Genomic DNA, 13,108 nt, shown 5'->3' with positions numbered 1-13,108 from the left:
ATTGTGTTTGTACATTAGTATTTTGAATTTGAATGTTATGCCACATCAATAAGAAATGTATATTATATAGTTTGAGTAGGGTTAAATTAATCTTCTGTGACATAGTAAACCGTGACATTAATTTTAAAATATACAACATTTTAGGATTAAAGAATTGAAAAGCTGTCAATTGGTAAAGTAAAACAGGATTATGATTGTTTGACAGATAAGAATCTTCGCATGTCTCCCATTTTTATGAAAAAATGTATTTTAAAATGAAAAATGTATGGTTGAAAAATAATAAAAATTTTTTGATTTACGTGTAATATTATTTTAATAAAAAATGTATGATTGAAAAAAAAGAGAGAAAAATATATTTTGAAAAAAAATAGAAATCAAACCGAGCTTTAGGCTCCGTTTGTTTCTCATTTTCGGAAGAATGAGAATGAAAAATATAATCGTTACGGATCCCACATAAGAGATAAAAATTCAAATTTGGTGGCTTAATGTGATAGATAACGATCATATTTTTCATTTTAATAAGAAAAAAATGGAAAACAAACGGGGCTTAATTATTTTATCTTTTTAGCAAAAGCATAAAAAAAAAAAAAAAACAGTCTTCTCTAATCCCTTTGACTTTTTAATTACACATTTTGGAGAAAATTATTTTTCACAAAATTTATTCTAAAAAAAAATTATATCAAATGAGCCATAAGCTGGACAGTTGGGGGCCCACTCAAGCCCAACTCGTACAAACCTTCCCCTTAACCACATCCTAATCACCTGAAACCCACTTTTATCTTTTTCAAGCATTATTTGTACGAATTCAAATCCTCTTCTTATCCATTTCTTAACCTACAACGTACCAAACTGACTATCACATAATCACAACCAACCCCACTCCGCCCCCCGCCCGAAACAAAATAAAACTCTAATATTTTATTATAATTATCATCAATTAATCTTGATATAGAAAGTTGTGAAGTGTATATTAAAATTATTGAATTTTTATTTTTATCCTTCAAGTAATTACTTAAATTTATAATCAAAATTATGCTCCCATTCGATTCCCATCATTTTTAAAATACATTTTTCTGTTTATTTTTTTCAACTGTACATTCATTAATAAAATAATATTACAGACAAATTCAATTTTTTTTTATTTTTTAAATCACACATTCTTCATCAATTCATTATTCCAAAATGCATTCACAGATCATAATGAAACTCAAACATGTCAATTTATCTTTTTTTATTTTTTATTTTTTTCCCCCTTAAAAGACTGAAAGGTGAATGGTTGAGAAGGCAACATATGGCATAGTAATTTTACTAGAAGAAGCTAAAAATAAGTGAAATGTTCCTCTCTAATATAGATTAAAATTAATTTTTTAGTAAATTTTGATAAACGTTAATTAAATATGTGATTAAATGTATTATTACAATTAATTATTAATTTTGATTTAAATTTTAGCCCCTGTTTGACTCCCATTAAATTTTATTATATTACATTCCATTTTTTTCTTTTCTATTTTCAATTACACAATGTTTTATAAAATAATATTACACATAAATCGAATTTTTTTAACTGTTCATTTTTCAAAAAAATAATATTCCATTCATTTTCATTTTCAGAAAATGGGGGCCAAAATGGGTAATTAATAAGATTTTTTAACGATAGCCAATGGGAAATGGTACGTTGAGCTAATAACGTGAGTGGCTGGTCCAGGTAGGGTGAAAGCAGAAAATAATTGTTTGGTTGATTAGTTGATGATATTTTTGTAATATATTTTATTTTTGTTTTGATCCAGCAGCACCATCGGAAGAGGGTCCTCAGTCCTCCTCTCGTGTTTGTAGGAAACCCACATAACTTCTGTCTCTCTCTCTCTCTGATCGACCTTCCATTCATACAGATCTCTCTTTCACGCTCTGCATTTTTTTACAGTGTCTAAATTCTCTCCCTCTCTCTAGAAAGTGAGCGGTGGAGATCGGGATCTCTGCCTTGGCTCGCCGGAAAATTTCACAGATTCGGCTGGGAGGGAGGACTAGACACCGATTCTTCTGACAATTTACGCAGAGAGAATTATTATAATACAGAATTATACATTAAGAAAGAGAGGGAATAAACGTGGTTAACGTGAAACAAAGGGGTAAAGAAGCGAGAGAAATAGCAAGAAAATGAGGAGAGAGATGAGAAGAGAAGGGTACAGGAAAAGGCATCGAAGCTTTGGAGGTTATTTGCACGGCACACATACCTAGATCTCTTCTTCAATCTCCTTCTCCCTTGCCTTTTGCCGCAATTTATTCCTATTTTATGCCTCTTTATTAATAATTCAGTTTATCTCTCAAAATCCTTATCACAACCTCGCTTCCTGTGTTTAAATTCTGCTTCTCTTGCCTTTTATCTCTTTGTCCCCGCCTTTCTCCGTCTCTGTGCCAGCGTGTTTTTCTCGGAATTTGTTGCTCTTCCGATATTTTGTTTTTGGGGGACGGTTTCGTAATTGTCCAAGGTGCGCGTATTTTTGAATGTTTTCCTTCTATGTTAAACTTATGCAGCACTTTAGGTTTTCAGATTTTCATTGATTGTGATTTTTGTTGAATTTACTGAAATTGTGATGACAGCTGGTTGGTTTTGTTTTGTGAGTTTTGAGTTAAAGCTGACTTTTTTGTTTTCTTCATCTGCTCACATGAGTTTCTCTCTACTTCATATAATTTCCATAATTCAGATTTGGAGGCTTTTGAATTTCGGGAAAGATTCCTCATTTTTACAATCTCAGATCGAGTAAATGGTTCTTTCAATAATTTAATTGCCTTTTTAGCTGTGAGATCTTAAATGCAACTGCTATTGATTGAAACTGAAAACATGTGCTTTAGCACCCTTTTTTGCCACCTTAACAGTGAAGCAGAATTTTTTTTTAATAATTTGCTCTGTTGTACTCCTTTTGCCTTCTCCTTGGCTTAAAAATTGTGGGCGACTTCCCGTGTACTTGTCACTTCCCACCATTGTTGTCAGTCTGTTCGTGGGTTGTCCAGCATTTTCTTTTTCTTCTTGTCGAATACATCAATCATCTGGTCAATTCTTTATGCAAATTTTCTTTGCAGCTGGATCTTCTTGAAATTTCTTATAGAATTGAAGTGTTTTTGCTGAGGTGGAAGCCAAAGACATTTCTTTCTCCGTTAAGTTTAGACCACACTGTCTGAAATAATGAACCCAAGGGGTTCGTCTCCTTCATCCTTTTTCTCTGAGGATGTGCGTTTTCATGATGAGGTATTTTTCGCCTAAAAATTGTTCAAATTTGAGCATTTATCAAAAATCTCAGCAAAAAACATTTTATTTGGAATTCTGCATTCAATATACACTTTGAGAATTAAATTCCCTCAACAGGAAAATAAAATAAGTAAAGAAGAAAACAGGAAAAATGAGAAGGAAAAAAAATATGAAAAAAGGAAACTATGTAGTCTCTGTACATCGTATGTGATTGATCCTGTGTTTTTATGCTTTGCAGAGACAGGTTGGCCTATGGAAGATGGATACGATGCCTGGTTACTACGGTATCAATCATCTACTTGGCTAATTGCATTATCTAGCCTTTTCACGACGTAGCCCTATAATTGCATTAGCATAGACTTCCATTCTTCAACTGTCAAGCAATATTGAGAGAATCTGAGGATTTAATTTCACCTCTTTGAGAGAAAACAAGTGGGAGGGTGGGGTTAAGTGTTAAATTTGTTTGTGGGATTCTGTTGTGGAACATCGTGCAGGAATGAAAACAAAGTTTGGAATATATTATGGATACTTCCTGTGTAGGAACCTGTCAATAGATTATAAATTAAGCTGTGCTTAATTTGTTTGTGTGACTTCTGTGTCTTCCCTCCTCAGATGGTGCACCTTTATTAATTTGAATTTTGGCTGTCGTGCATTTGCGCAATAAGGTGTGGATAGTCTATGGACCCTGTAATGAAACCTTAGAAGTTTTTTTTGGAAGTATTTGAGTTAACGACAACTTAGACAAGGAGCAAAAAGAATAACATAGTTTGTTGCATTTATTACGTGTCAAATCTTCTATATTGTCCGACGCTGGCATGGCCCTTCCACACGTAGTGTTGTTGTGTTCTCTTTGTTTAGCCTTATGAATTTGTAGGTGGGCCCAGCGGTATGAAACTGCCTTTTACTATGAATGCAAGTTAAAGGTTCATATGGATATCATCATATGAACAGAAGTAATCTACATTGGAGCTTGATTAGAAAGGGTTATCTTATATTCCACACATCATACTTGTCAGATATCATATTCATGAAATAGGGTTCACTTTCAAGACGTCTTTGCAGTTTGGACCGAATTGTTTGTTATTTCGTCAAAAGTTATGGAAAGTTCTTCTATTTATTAAACAAAAGTTGGGCACTCTCTTAAACCTTTCGAGGCATTTTATATTTGTCCCTGTTTGTCATCCATTAAATCAAAATTCCCTTTTTCTCGAACTCATTCAACCACACATTCACGCTGTACATTTGCAAATGATGTTGTTTCTTATCTGGCCTTTACTTAGAATAATTGGTCGCCATCGTTAAAATAGATGGCACCCAGTTATTTTCTATATTCGTGACTAGCATTTGCATGGTAACACACTAATATCTCACGGTATGCAACCTGAAATTCTGAGCAGCCTCTTTGTTAACTTGTGGCTGCTTTTGTTGATGTAACTGGAGTACTAGATTGGCAGCTGCACTATTTACATGAGTTTCTCATGACCGGTGAAAAACCAAGTTTCTAAATCCATTTAGAGTTGTGAAATTTATGGCTAGTTTTTAAGGTGGTAGTAATTTGTGGTGTGCAAACTTAATGAATAAAAGACCTGATTAATGTCCTAACTAGAGTATAGTGTATACAGTCTGGAAGTTAGCCAAGGTTCTGATTATCCTCCTGGTTCATTTTGTAGTTGCTTCAGTCGATAAAACTGGAGCACTGGATCGGTAGCTATTCTCTAACATGAGTTATGCATGCATTATCTGAAAATCCGTTTTCTAAATCACGATCATAGTGTTCTGGAGAACTATGAGATTTTCCTTTTCTTTTGGAAAAGATATATTACATTGGCCATATCTGTCATCATACAATTGGTGCATTGGGAAAAGTGGAATAGCAGTCAAACTCCATGAGTCTATCATAAATACAAGAAAATCTAAGAGGAAAGAGTTCTTACGTAGATTTGTACATAATACAACTATTTGATTCATATATGTATTGATAAGCTTTTCAAACTTATTTTGAACATTATAGCATTATTTTGGATGCTTCTCAGGTTTGGAAACGGGTGGAGCACTCAAATCCGGTGGTCCTGATTTGTCATCTCTCGAGAATAGGACCCCACTGGATCCTCAGACGGGAAAGGGTTTTGAACTGCCTGAATATTTTCAAAGTCATGTTCAAAAAGTTAACAATACCTTAGATAAGCACATTGTTGGAGCTGAAAGAGCAGCCAGCCATTCCTTGCCTAGTGGTGTTGACCATGATCTAAGTGCTAGATTTAATTCAAATGCGGAGTCTGCATCTTACATTTTGAATGGAAATAGAATAAATGTCCTGGGTGCTCAGTTTGAAAATGGTCTCTTTTCAAGTTCATTATCTGACTTATTCAGTAGAAAGGGTAAGTTCGCTCTTTTCCCCTTATCCGACAAATGATGAAATATCTTTGCTATATGCAAACTGTTTCCAGCTTGTCTGTTAGATCCATTTCATCCAACTCTTTTATTGTATACCAGTATTTTCTTTCAAACATTCTAGCTTGAGATGCAAAACTGAGCAGTTCTGCAAAATTATCCACTACCATTTAAGTTACCGTGGGAGCTGAAAAGAAGTAATTGCTCCTTTATTTCTTTGCATTTCTCTTTTTCAGTGAGATTATTGTCAAATGATGCTTCATATGGTCATTCATTTGGTGGTGGTGCTGCCTCGCACTATGAGGCACAAGAGGGTTCTGAGTCTCTTGAAGAACTTGAGGCTCAAACTATTGGAAATCTTCTGCCTGATGATGATGACTTGCTTTCTGGTTTGACTGATGGGTTTGGCTACATTGCCCGACCTAATAAAGGGGGTGACATGGAAGATTTAGACCTATTTAGTAGTGTTGGAGGACTGGAGCTAGGAGAAGATGGTCCCTCACAAAGAAATTATGAATTTTCTGATGTCTCTTCTAATAATCATCTGGGATTGTCGTATGGTTCCAATGATCAGAAGCACCCGTCAAGGACACTCTTTTTAAGAAATATAAACAGCAATGTCGAAGATTCTGAATTACGAGTGCTTTTCGAGGTGGGCACTTTCATTTCCCTGTAGTGTTTGAAGTTGCAGTACAAGTATATCCTTGCCGTATTCTGACTGGTGTTAATCCTCTGTGTTCATATTTGAATTGCAGCAATACGGAGAGATCCGCACTCTATATACAGCCTGGAAGCATAGAGGGTTTGTTATGATCTCATATTATGATATTAGAGCAGCCCAAAATGCAATGAAAGATCTCCAGAGTAAGCCATTAAGACGTACGAAATTTGACATACATTTCTCATTTCCGAAGGTAAGCTTCTGCTAGGTGTTACTTCTCAACATAAAGTTCGAACTTCTCTTTTAATTTATTTCTCTTTACTTTTATTATTATTATTATTATTATTATTATTATTATTATTATTATTATTATTATTATTATTATTATTATTATTATTATTTATTTTGCTTTTTGCTGCTCCAATCATGTTTAGCATAGTATTATGATCACAATGAGCATGCTGTTCTACATTTTTTTTTTTTTTTGCATCAGATTTATTATTGCTGTGACTAACTATATTCCCTGAACCTTGTTGTCCACCTCTTAGGACAATCCATCAGAAAAAGATAATCAGGGAGTTCTTCTTGTTTATAACCTCGATTCATCTATTTCAATTGATGAACTCCGACAAATTTTTGGTGTTTATGGTGAGATCAAGGAGGTAAGCTTGGGTCCCAACCTTGTCTGTTCAGATGGCATGTTAATACGGTTACTAACTACTCTTTCTGGGATGTAGATTCAAGGGACCCCCAATAGAGGTCATCAGATATTGATAGAGTTTTATGACGTTAGAGCTGCAGAAGCTGCTCTTCGTGCATTGAACAGGAGTGAAATTGCTGGAAAGCAGATTAAAGTTGAAGCGAACGTAACTGGTGGTTTTGAAAGGTGGATATTTAGCACTTGTTCTTTTCTTTCACTTTTTACTTGAGCAGTTTCTATCTTCATCGTCTTCTCTAATTCTTCTTTGTTTGCTTTCTTGGTGTTCTTCATTTATAAAATCTTGTGATCCAGGAATCGCACTTTGGTGATTTTTAGTTATTGAATGATGGATGTTACAGCTAATATTTGTTTCTTATTCACTTTACCAAGTTAACCTTTGCTATTTACAGATTAATGCAGCTGGACCAAGAAGAATCTGGTCTTCAAGTGCAGCAGAATAGCCCTCCTAATAACTTGACTTCTGTATTTTCTGGTAATTGACTTCTCATAATCTACACTGCTGATTAGCTTTCTATCAACGGGAAACGTGGTCACGTGTTGTCCTAAATTTTTTCCAGGACCATATCCACTTGGGGGAATCACATCAAGTACGAACAACAGAACTATTCTTGGTTCACACTTGATGAATGGACACCCAATTAGTCCACTCTTGGATAACATGTTTCACCATGGGGCATCATCTAGTGTACCTAACAGTTTACCCTCTCTGGTGAGGATGGGATCAGTAGGAAATCAGTCCAGTTTTGGTGAATCTGGTCACTCACAGGGAAACCTAAAGTTTGAAATTCAGGGGTTGTCAAATTCCCATCCCCATTCACTTCCAGAATATCATGATGGTTTAACTAATGGGCCTCCCACTGGTTCTACCAGTAACATGGTTACAAATATCAGTGTTCGACCACCAGTAATCTTAGAGAACCAGCAGTTTCATAGAGTTAGCTCTAATGGGCAGTCAATTGAGTTGGATGAAGGTGGTAAGTGCCAGTGGCTAATTGTCTTACCATTTTCATATTTGTTTTAATTTTCTTTGTTGCGGTTAATGGATATCAAAGTGGCTCCCTAATTCAGCAATCTTAAGGAAAATGAAAAGGGTGAAAAGACGCCGTGAAGTCTGATGGTTGTATTCATGTAGCAAAATTTTCTTTAGAACAGATGAAGAAAGAATAAGAAAAGGACACTGGAAATTGATAATTCAGCTTCCATTCTGGAATCTTCAATTTCCCTGCTTACCAACAATGGCGATCACAGCCCACCCTTTTACTAAATGGACCCTCAACATACAAGGCTTTCTTATTACAGAACGTAATGAACCCAGCTTTTAACTTGCTAGTTTCTTTGATGTTCTGACTATCTGGTTTTCTTCTGTTTCTCAGTTTTTGGTTCCTCTGGAAATGGAAGCTGTCCTCCTCCTGGGCGTCACTACTTGTGGAGTAATTCACACCATCCTCAGTCGCAAGGCATTGTGTGGTCAAATTCGCCATCGTTTGTCAATGGGATTGGTGCTGCTCGTCCTCAACAATTGCATTCAGTTCCTAGAGCACCATCTCATATGCTGAATGCATTTATGCCTATAAATAACCACCATGTGGGGTCAGCACCGTCTGCCAATCCTGCTCTCTGGGATAGACGACATGCTTATGCTGGGGAATCTCCTGATGGCACTGCTTTTCACCCAGGTTCACTTGCAAATTTGATGAGATCGGGTAGTTCACCACATCCTTTGGAATTTATCCCTCATGACATCTTTCCTCGCACTGGTGGAAATTATATGGACCTGCCAATCCCTTCTAAAAATATTGGATTGCATACTCATCATCAGAGGTGCATGATGTTTCCTACTGGAGGCCAAATGATTTCTATGATGAGTTCATTTGATTCTCCTACTGAACGGAATAGAGGACGCAGAAACGAAGGCAGCTCAAGTCAATCTGACAACAAGAAACAATTTGAGCTTGACATAGACCGAATTGTATGTGGAGAAGACAAGCGCACGACACTAATGATAAAGAACATTCCCAACAAGTACAAATTATTCTCTTTAATTTCTGAAATCATGCTATTATATTTCCAAGCTGACAGTTTCATTTCTGATATCATTTTGCAACTATCTAGCTACTAGATTAAGTACAAATAAGCAGTAATTTGTAAACTATAACAAAAGTGATTAAAATAACTAAATGTTCACGTTTTGACTTGATATACTCATTTGATATATTAGGAGAGGTGATGACTGGCTGGACAGGAAAATTTGATTGAAGCTTAATTTTGCTGTGTTCATGCACTCGACCACCCTGCTATTCTTTCAAGCCTCATTTCATGCAATTGCCTTTCTTCAATACCAGCACAATCCTCACCTTATTTTTGTTTTACGATGCTTTGATCTGGAAAATTTTGTGTAAACATTTATGCTGTGACCAGCTTGGAACTTGATCTAACCTTCAACAACCTATTGCCATGTGTTAGTATGCATTTGCATATAATAAATGCTTACGCACCATTCGATTTACTGAAGTTCTATCTTATTATTGAACTGCCACGTTTGTACCTTCCAAACCAGGCTAAATAGATCGTTAAAATATCAAGGACTGGGTCCAGTAGATTCTTTTTGATCTTGCTTTGCTGTATCAATATTTGAAGTTAATTGGATTATTTAATTTTTCTTTCCCTTTCTTGGGCATGATTCTATTTCATTATGGTGTCAAATCTAGGTACACCTCAAAGATGCTTTTGGCTGCCATTGATGAACGCCATCGAGGGACTTATGATTTCATTTACTTACCTATTGATTTCAAGGCAAGTGTTTGTTACTTCTCTAAACGTTGTTTCATGTTTGCAAACGGGGTCTCCCTTGATGACATATTGATCATGGGAATAGGTTTATTATTTTGATGTCTAATATTTTGTTACTCCATTTTGTTCCAGAACAAATGCAATGTGGGTTATGCGTTTATAAACATGACTGATCCTACCCTCATAATTCCTTTTTATCAGGTATGCTTCATCTATGCCACTTCTTGTGAAAAAAAAAAAAAAGAGTAAGATTCTTATTGCAGTTGTTATTATTTGTTTAAATTGAAGTAGCAAATATTGTTATTGGCAGACTTTCAATGGAAAGAAATGGGAGAAGTTCAATAGTGAAAAAGTGGCATCCTTGGCATATGCTCGTATACAGGGAAAGGCTGCCCTCATTGCACACTTCCAGAATTCAAGCTTGATGAACGAAGACAAGAGATGCCGCCCTATTCTCTTCCATACTGAGGGTCCTAATGCAGGTGATCAGGTAAGTGCCCAGCTGAACCAACAGTTATGGTCTATTCCCTAAAGCTTATTTTGTCCTTAATGTGGAAATCCAAGTTATTGGGATAAGGCTCAGCTTTTTCTTCTTGTTGATGTAGGCATGGAAATCTCACTTTTCAGAATTAAGCTCATCATATCATTTATTGTTTTGTGAAAGGCAGATTTTGAATTTGTCTGGTACCTAACCACTAACCAAAACTCACAAGGCCCAAGTCACCTTGAGAGCTTTGGTTGGTTATGGTTTTAAACAAATTACCCATGCTCTGGTTGGATGTGTATTCGAACTCACAATAGACACAAGCTTCGCAGATCTTAAAATTTTTCAGAGAGCATATATATGTTGTTTTTCTTCTGCAAGAAATAGACGCAACTAACTTTGGTTCATGGTTTTGTGCTGCTATGTGTGTCATATTTTCAAGAACTAGTATTTACATGCATGCAAAATTTGTCAGTTACCTGATTTTCACCAACAGAGGACCAGTATTATCATACTTGTATTAAAAAAAATCCGGCAACTATCTAGAAATATGGAACATCTGATATTTGTGTATTTCTTTTGTAGGTTCCCTTCCCAATGGGCACTAGTATTCGACCAAGGCCTGGAAAAATTAGAGCCAGCACTAGTGAGGACTTCAATCAAGAAGTCCCATTGAATGGGGATGAATTTTCCAATGGAGACTCATCTTCAGGTTCTGGCAAGGATTCAGTTTGAGCTGTTGGTTCCGTTTTGTGAGCACTAACACTGTAGAATCGAGTATGTATTAGTCATTCACTGAATTTTACTAATGTAAATTAAGGATCATAAACGGAGCAGCTGAAGGGAGAAAATATCTTTGTGAATTTGGAGAGTGCAGAAATTTGACAGATTGGTTGACCCAGGAGTTGCATTGCAATTTGTGGTTGACAGAGCAAACGATTTTGAGGAACTAAATTCTATATGTATAGGGAGTTTCTGAGCGACGGCAAATTATGCTGCTGCATGGAGGCAAGTCCTGCCATATCTTTTTTCTCTTGGCAATTTTCATTTTCCTCCTTTTGTTATTAATTTTGGGCAGTATGCTAAGAGATCTCTGAGAGATTGTTAACAATTTTTTGTTGTATCATTTGTTTTGAATTGGAGGACGTCTGCATTTTGTGCATCCTTTGTTTCTACCACTCATATTGTCTGAGTTGCTGGCATATGCAATTTTTTTTCTAGAGTAGTTTGTGAGCTTGTTTGGTAGAGCTTAAAGTCAATTAAAATCAAATTTCTGATCGTTATTTCACTATTTCAGTTGTTATTTTTGAATTCTTCTTTCACAAGTAGGACGTACTCTATCTCTAACGGTAAAAAAATCAATTATCAAAATTACTACTAAACAAGCACTGTATTTGAACTTTACCATTCTAGATGTGCACGTGGCTGTGGATGGCTCACCGAAACCTCATCCCTTTTTAATGGCCACCCTTACTTTCATTCATCTCAATGATTTGGCTGTTTAAGAGGATGACTCTCTCTCTCTCTCTCTCTCTCTCGTAATTAAGACAAAAACAGTAATTGGTTTTATTAAAAATATATATAGTAGTTATACATATTTTGGTCCCTACATGGGTCAATTATAAATAAGAATAAACTCCACCTTATAATAAGTCATAAATTTTTTAGCTTCCTTAAGAAAACTTGTCTTCACATGGTAATGTAACAAAAAATATACGTCACATTACTTTAAAGGTTAAAAATAAAGTAAAATATTTATATAAAATTGGATGATTTATTCTTTAGATTTGTTATCACATCTTTAAAGTTGTGGGTACGTAGTAACTCGTCAGCATGAACATCTTTTTATCAACATCTTGTTAAAGTCGATATATTTCTAGCTTTTCAAACATGTATAGAGCGAAACTTTTTGTATTTTCATGCAATCATCCTTAGGATTATCTACTTTCTCTTTTTGTCTAATTGCAGCTATGGTTTCTTTTTCAGTTGAAGATTACATGACTTGTTGCTCATTTGGATGATTAAGAAAGACTTTAATATCCATTCTATTAGTATAGTAAGGTTGTTGAATATTGTTTACTCGATTCTGCAATGACTCTTTGATTTTCCTCGTCCACTTCATTTGTAACTTGCAATTCATTGACATTGAGGGTTTGAGGTCTTAATTTTACATTGATAAAAACAGTTAGCAATTGCATCTACAATTTCATCGAGGACACCGATCTTCGCTAGTTCCAAGACACGATCTTCTATTCTTTTCAAAATGGCGATTAAAGCGTTGATGATTATAATATTTAAAATTTTAATGATGCCTGCATCAGATAGCTGGATTTTGGAAGTACTATTTGATGATGAGAATAGACAAATGCGTGATGAAGTGGAGGAGCATCTCCTTTTTGCCACGTGTGGCATAAATATTCATGATAAGCAAGACATTTTTAGCCAAACGACTATCAAATCACTTAAACCATTCCATAAAAATGAAGGCGTCATTCATGCATTTGAATTTGTTCGATACTTACAATTGTGAGTATTGCGTTTGATATTCTTAAAGCATTTGGATTAAGAAACTTACTGATTATTCGAAGTGTAAGTTTGTCAGAGTCATCAATATTGCAACAAATAACAATTAGGGAAAATCGTAGTCGAGGTGTCAAACCTTCATTTATTAGTAGATTTAATCCAAACCTTTCATTTGTGCCAACAGATGTACCAAACCTTTAAAAAATTCGCACTGGGAGTTCAAATTGACAGAAACCGTTAGTTTGACTGTTATTGACCAAAAATCAAAGGTCTGATCAATTATTTTTATAATTT

General features: G+C 35.3%; 1 protein-coding gene across 3 annotated transcripts; it reads left to right on the top strand.

The window, feature by feature from the left end:
• The first annotated feature begins 1,774 nt into the window (after positions 1–1,774).
• Positions 1,775–11,493, top strand: LOC111381217 (protein MEI2-like 4). 3 transcript variants are annotated; one of them, XM_023004970.1, is made up of 16 exons: positions 1,775–2,486; positions 3,079–3,244; positions 3,483–3,528; positions 5,278–5,622; positions 5,872–6,287; positions 6,391–6,549; positions 6,845–6,958; positions 7,034–7,182; positions 7,407–7,489; positions 7,575–7,991; positions 8,391–9,039; positions 9,726–9,810; positions 9,940–10,008; positions 10,118–10,297; positions 10,877–11,003; positions 11,112–11,493. In XM_023004970.1, the coding sequence occupies exons 2-16, from the start codon at positions 3,182–3,184 to the stop codon at positions 11,117–11,119; spliced, it is 2,910 nt and encodes a 969-aa protein (XP_022860738.1). In that variant the 5' UTR covers positions 1,775–2,486; positions 3,079–3,181; the 3' UTR covers positions 11,120–11,493. The 3 variants fall into 3 exon arrangements, with proteins under 3 accessions (XP_022860738.1, XP_022860737.1, XP_022860739.1); XM_023004969.1 differs by having other exon boundaries at positions 10,877–11,493; XM_023004971.1 differs by lacking the exon at positions 3,079–3,244 and having other exon boundaries at positions 10,877–11,493.
• The last annotated feature ends 1,615 nt before the right edge of the window (positions 11,494–13,108 follow it).

The sequence above is a fragment of the Olea europaea genome, unplaced genomic scaffold, assembly GCF_002742605.1.
Source record: "Olea europaea var. sylvestris unplaced genomic scaffold, O_europaea_v1 scaffold227, whole genome shotgun sequence".
In the NCBI taxonomy this organism is placed as follows: Eukaryota; Viridiplantae; Streptophyta; class Magnoliopsida; order Lamiales; family Oleaceae; genus Olea; species Olea europaea.
Note: the sequence above shows the minus strand (reverse complement) of the source record. Positions and strands in the feature narration are given on the sequence as shown.

Coding starts and splice junctions, on each gene's coding strand:
- LOC111381217 (XM_023004969.1), top strand. CDS start 3,182: ATGAACCCAAGGGGTTCGTCTCCTTCATCCTTTTTCTCTGAGGATGTG. Junction 3,245..3,482: donor ATGTGCGTTTTCATGATGAG/GTATTTTTCGCC, acceptor TATGCTTTGCAG/AGACAGGTTGGCCTATGGAA. Junction 6,550..6,844: donor TACATTTCTCATTTCCGAAG/GTAAGCTTCTGC, acceptor TCCACCTCTTAG/GACAATCCATCAGAAAAAGA.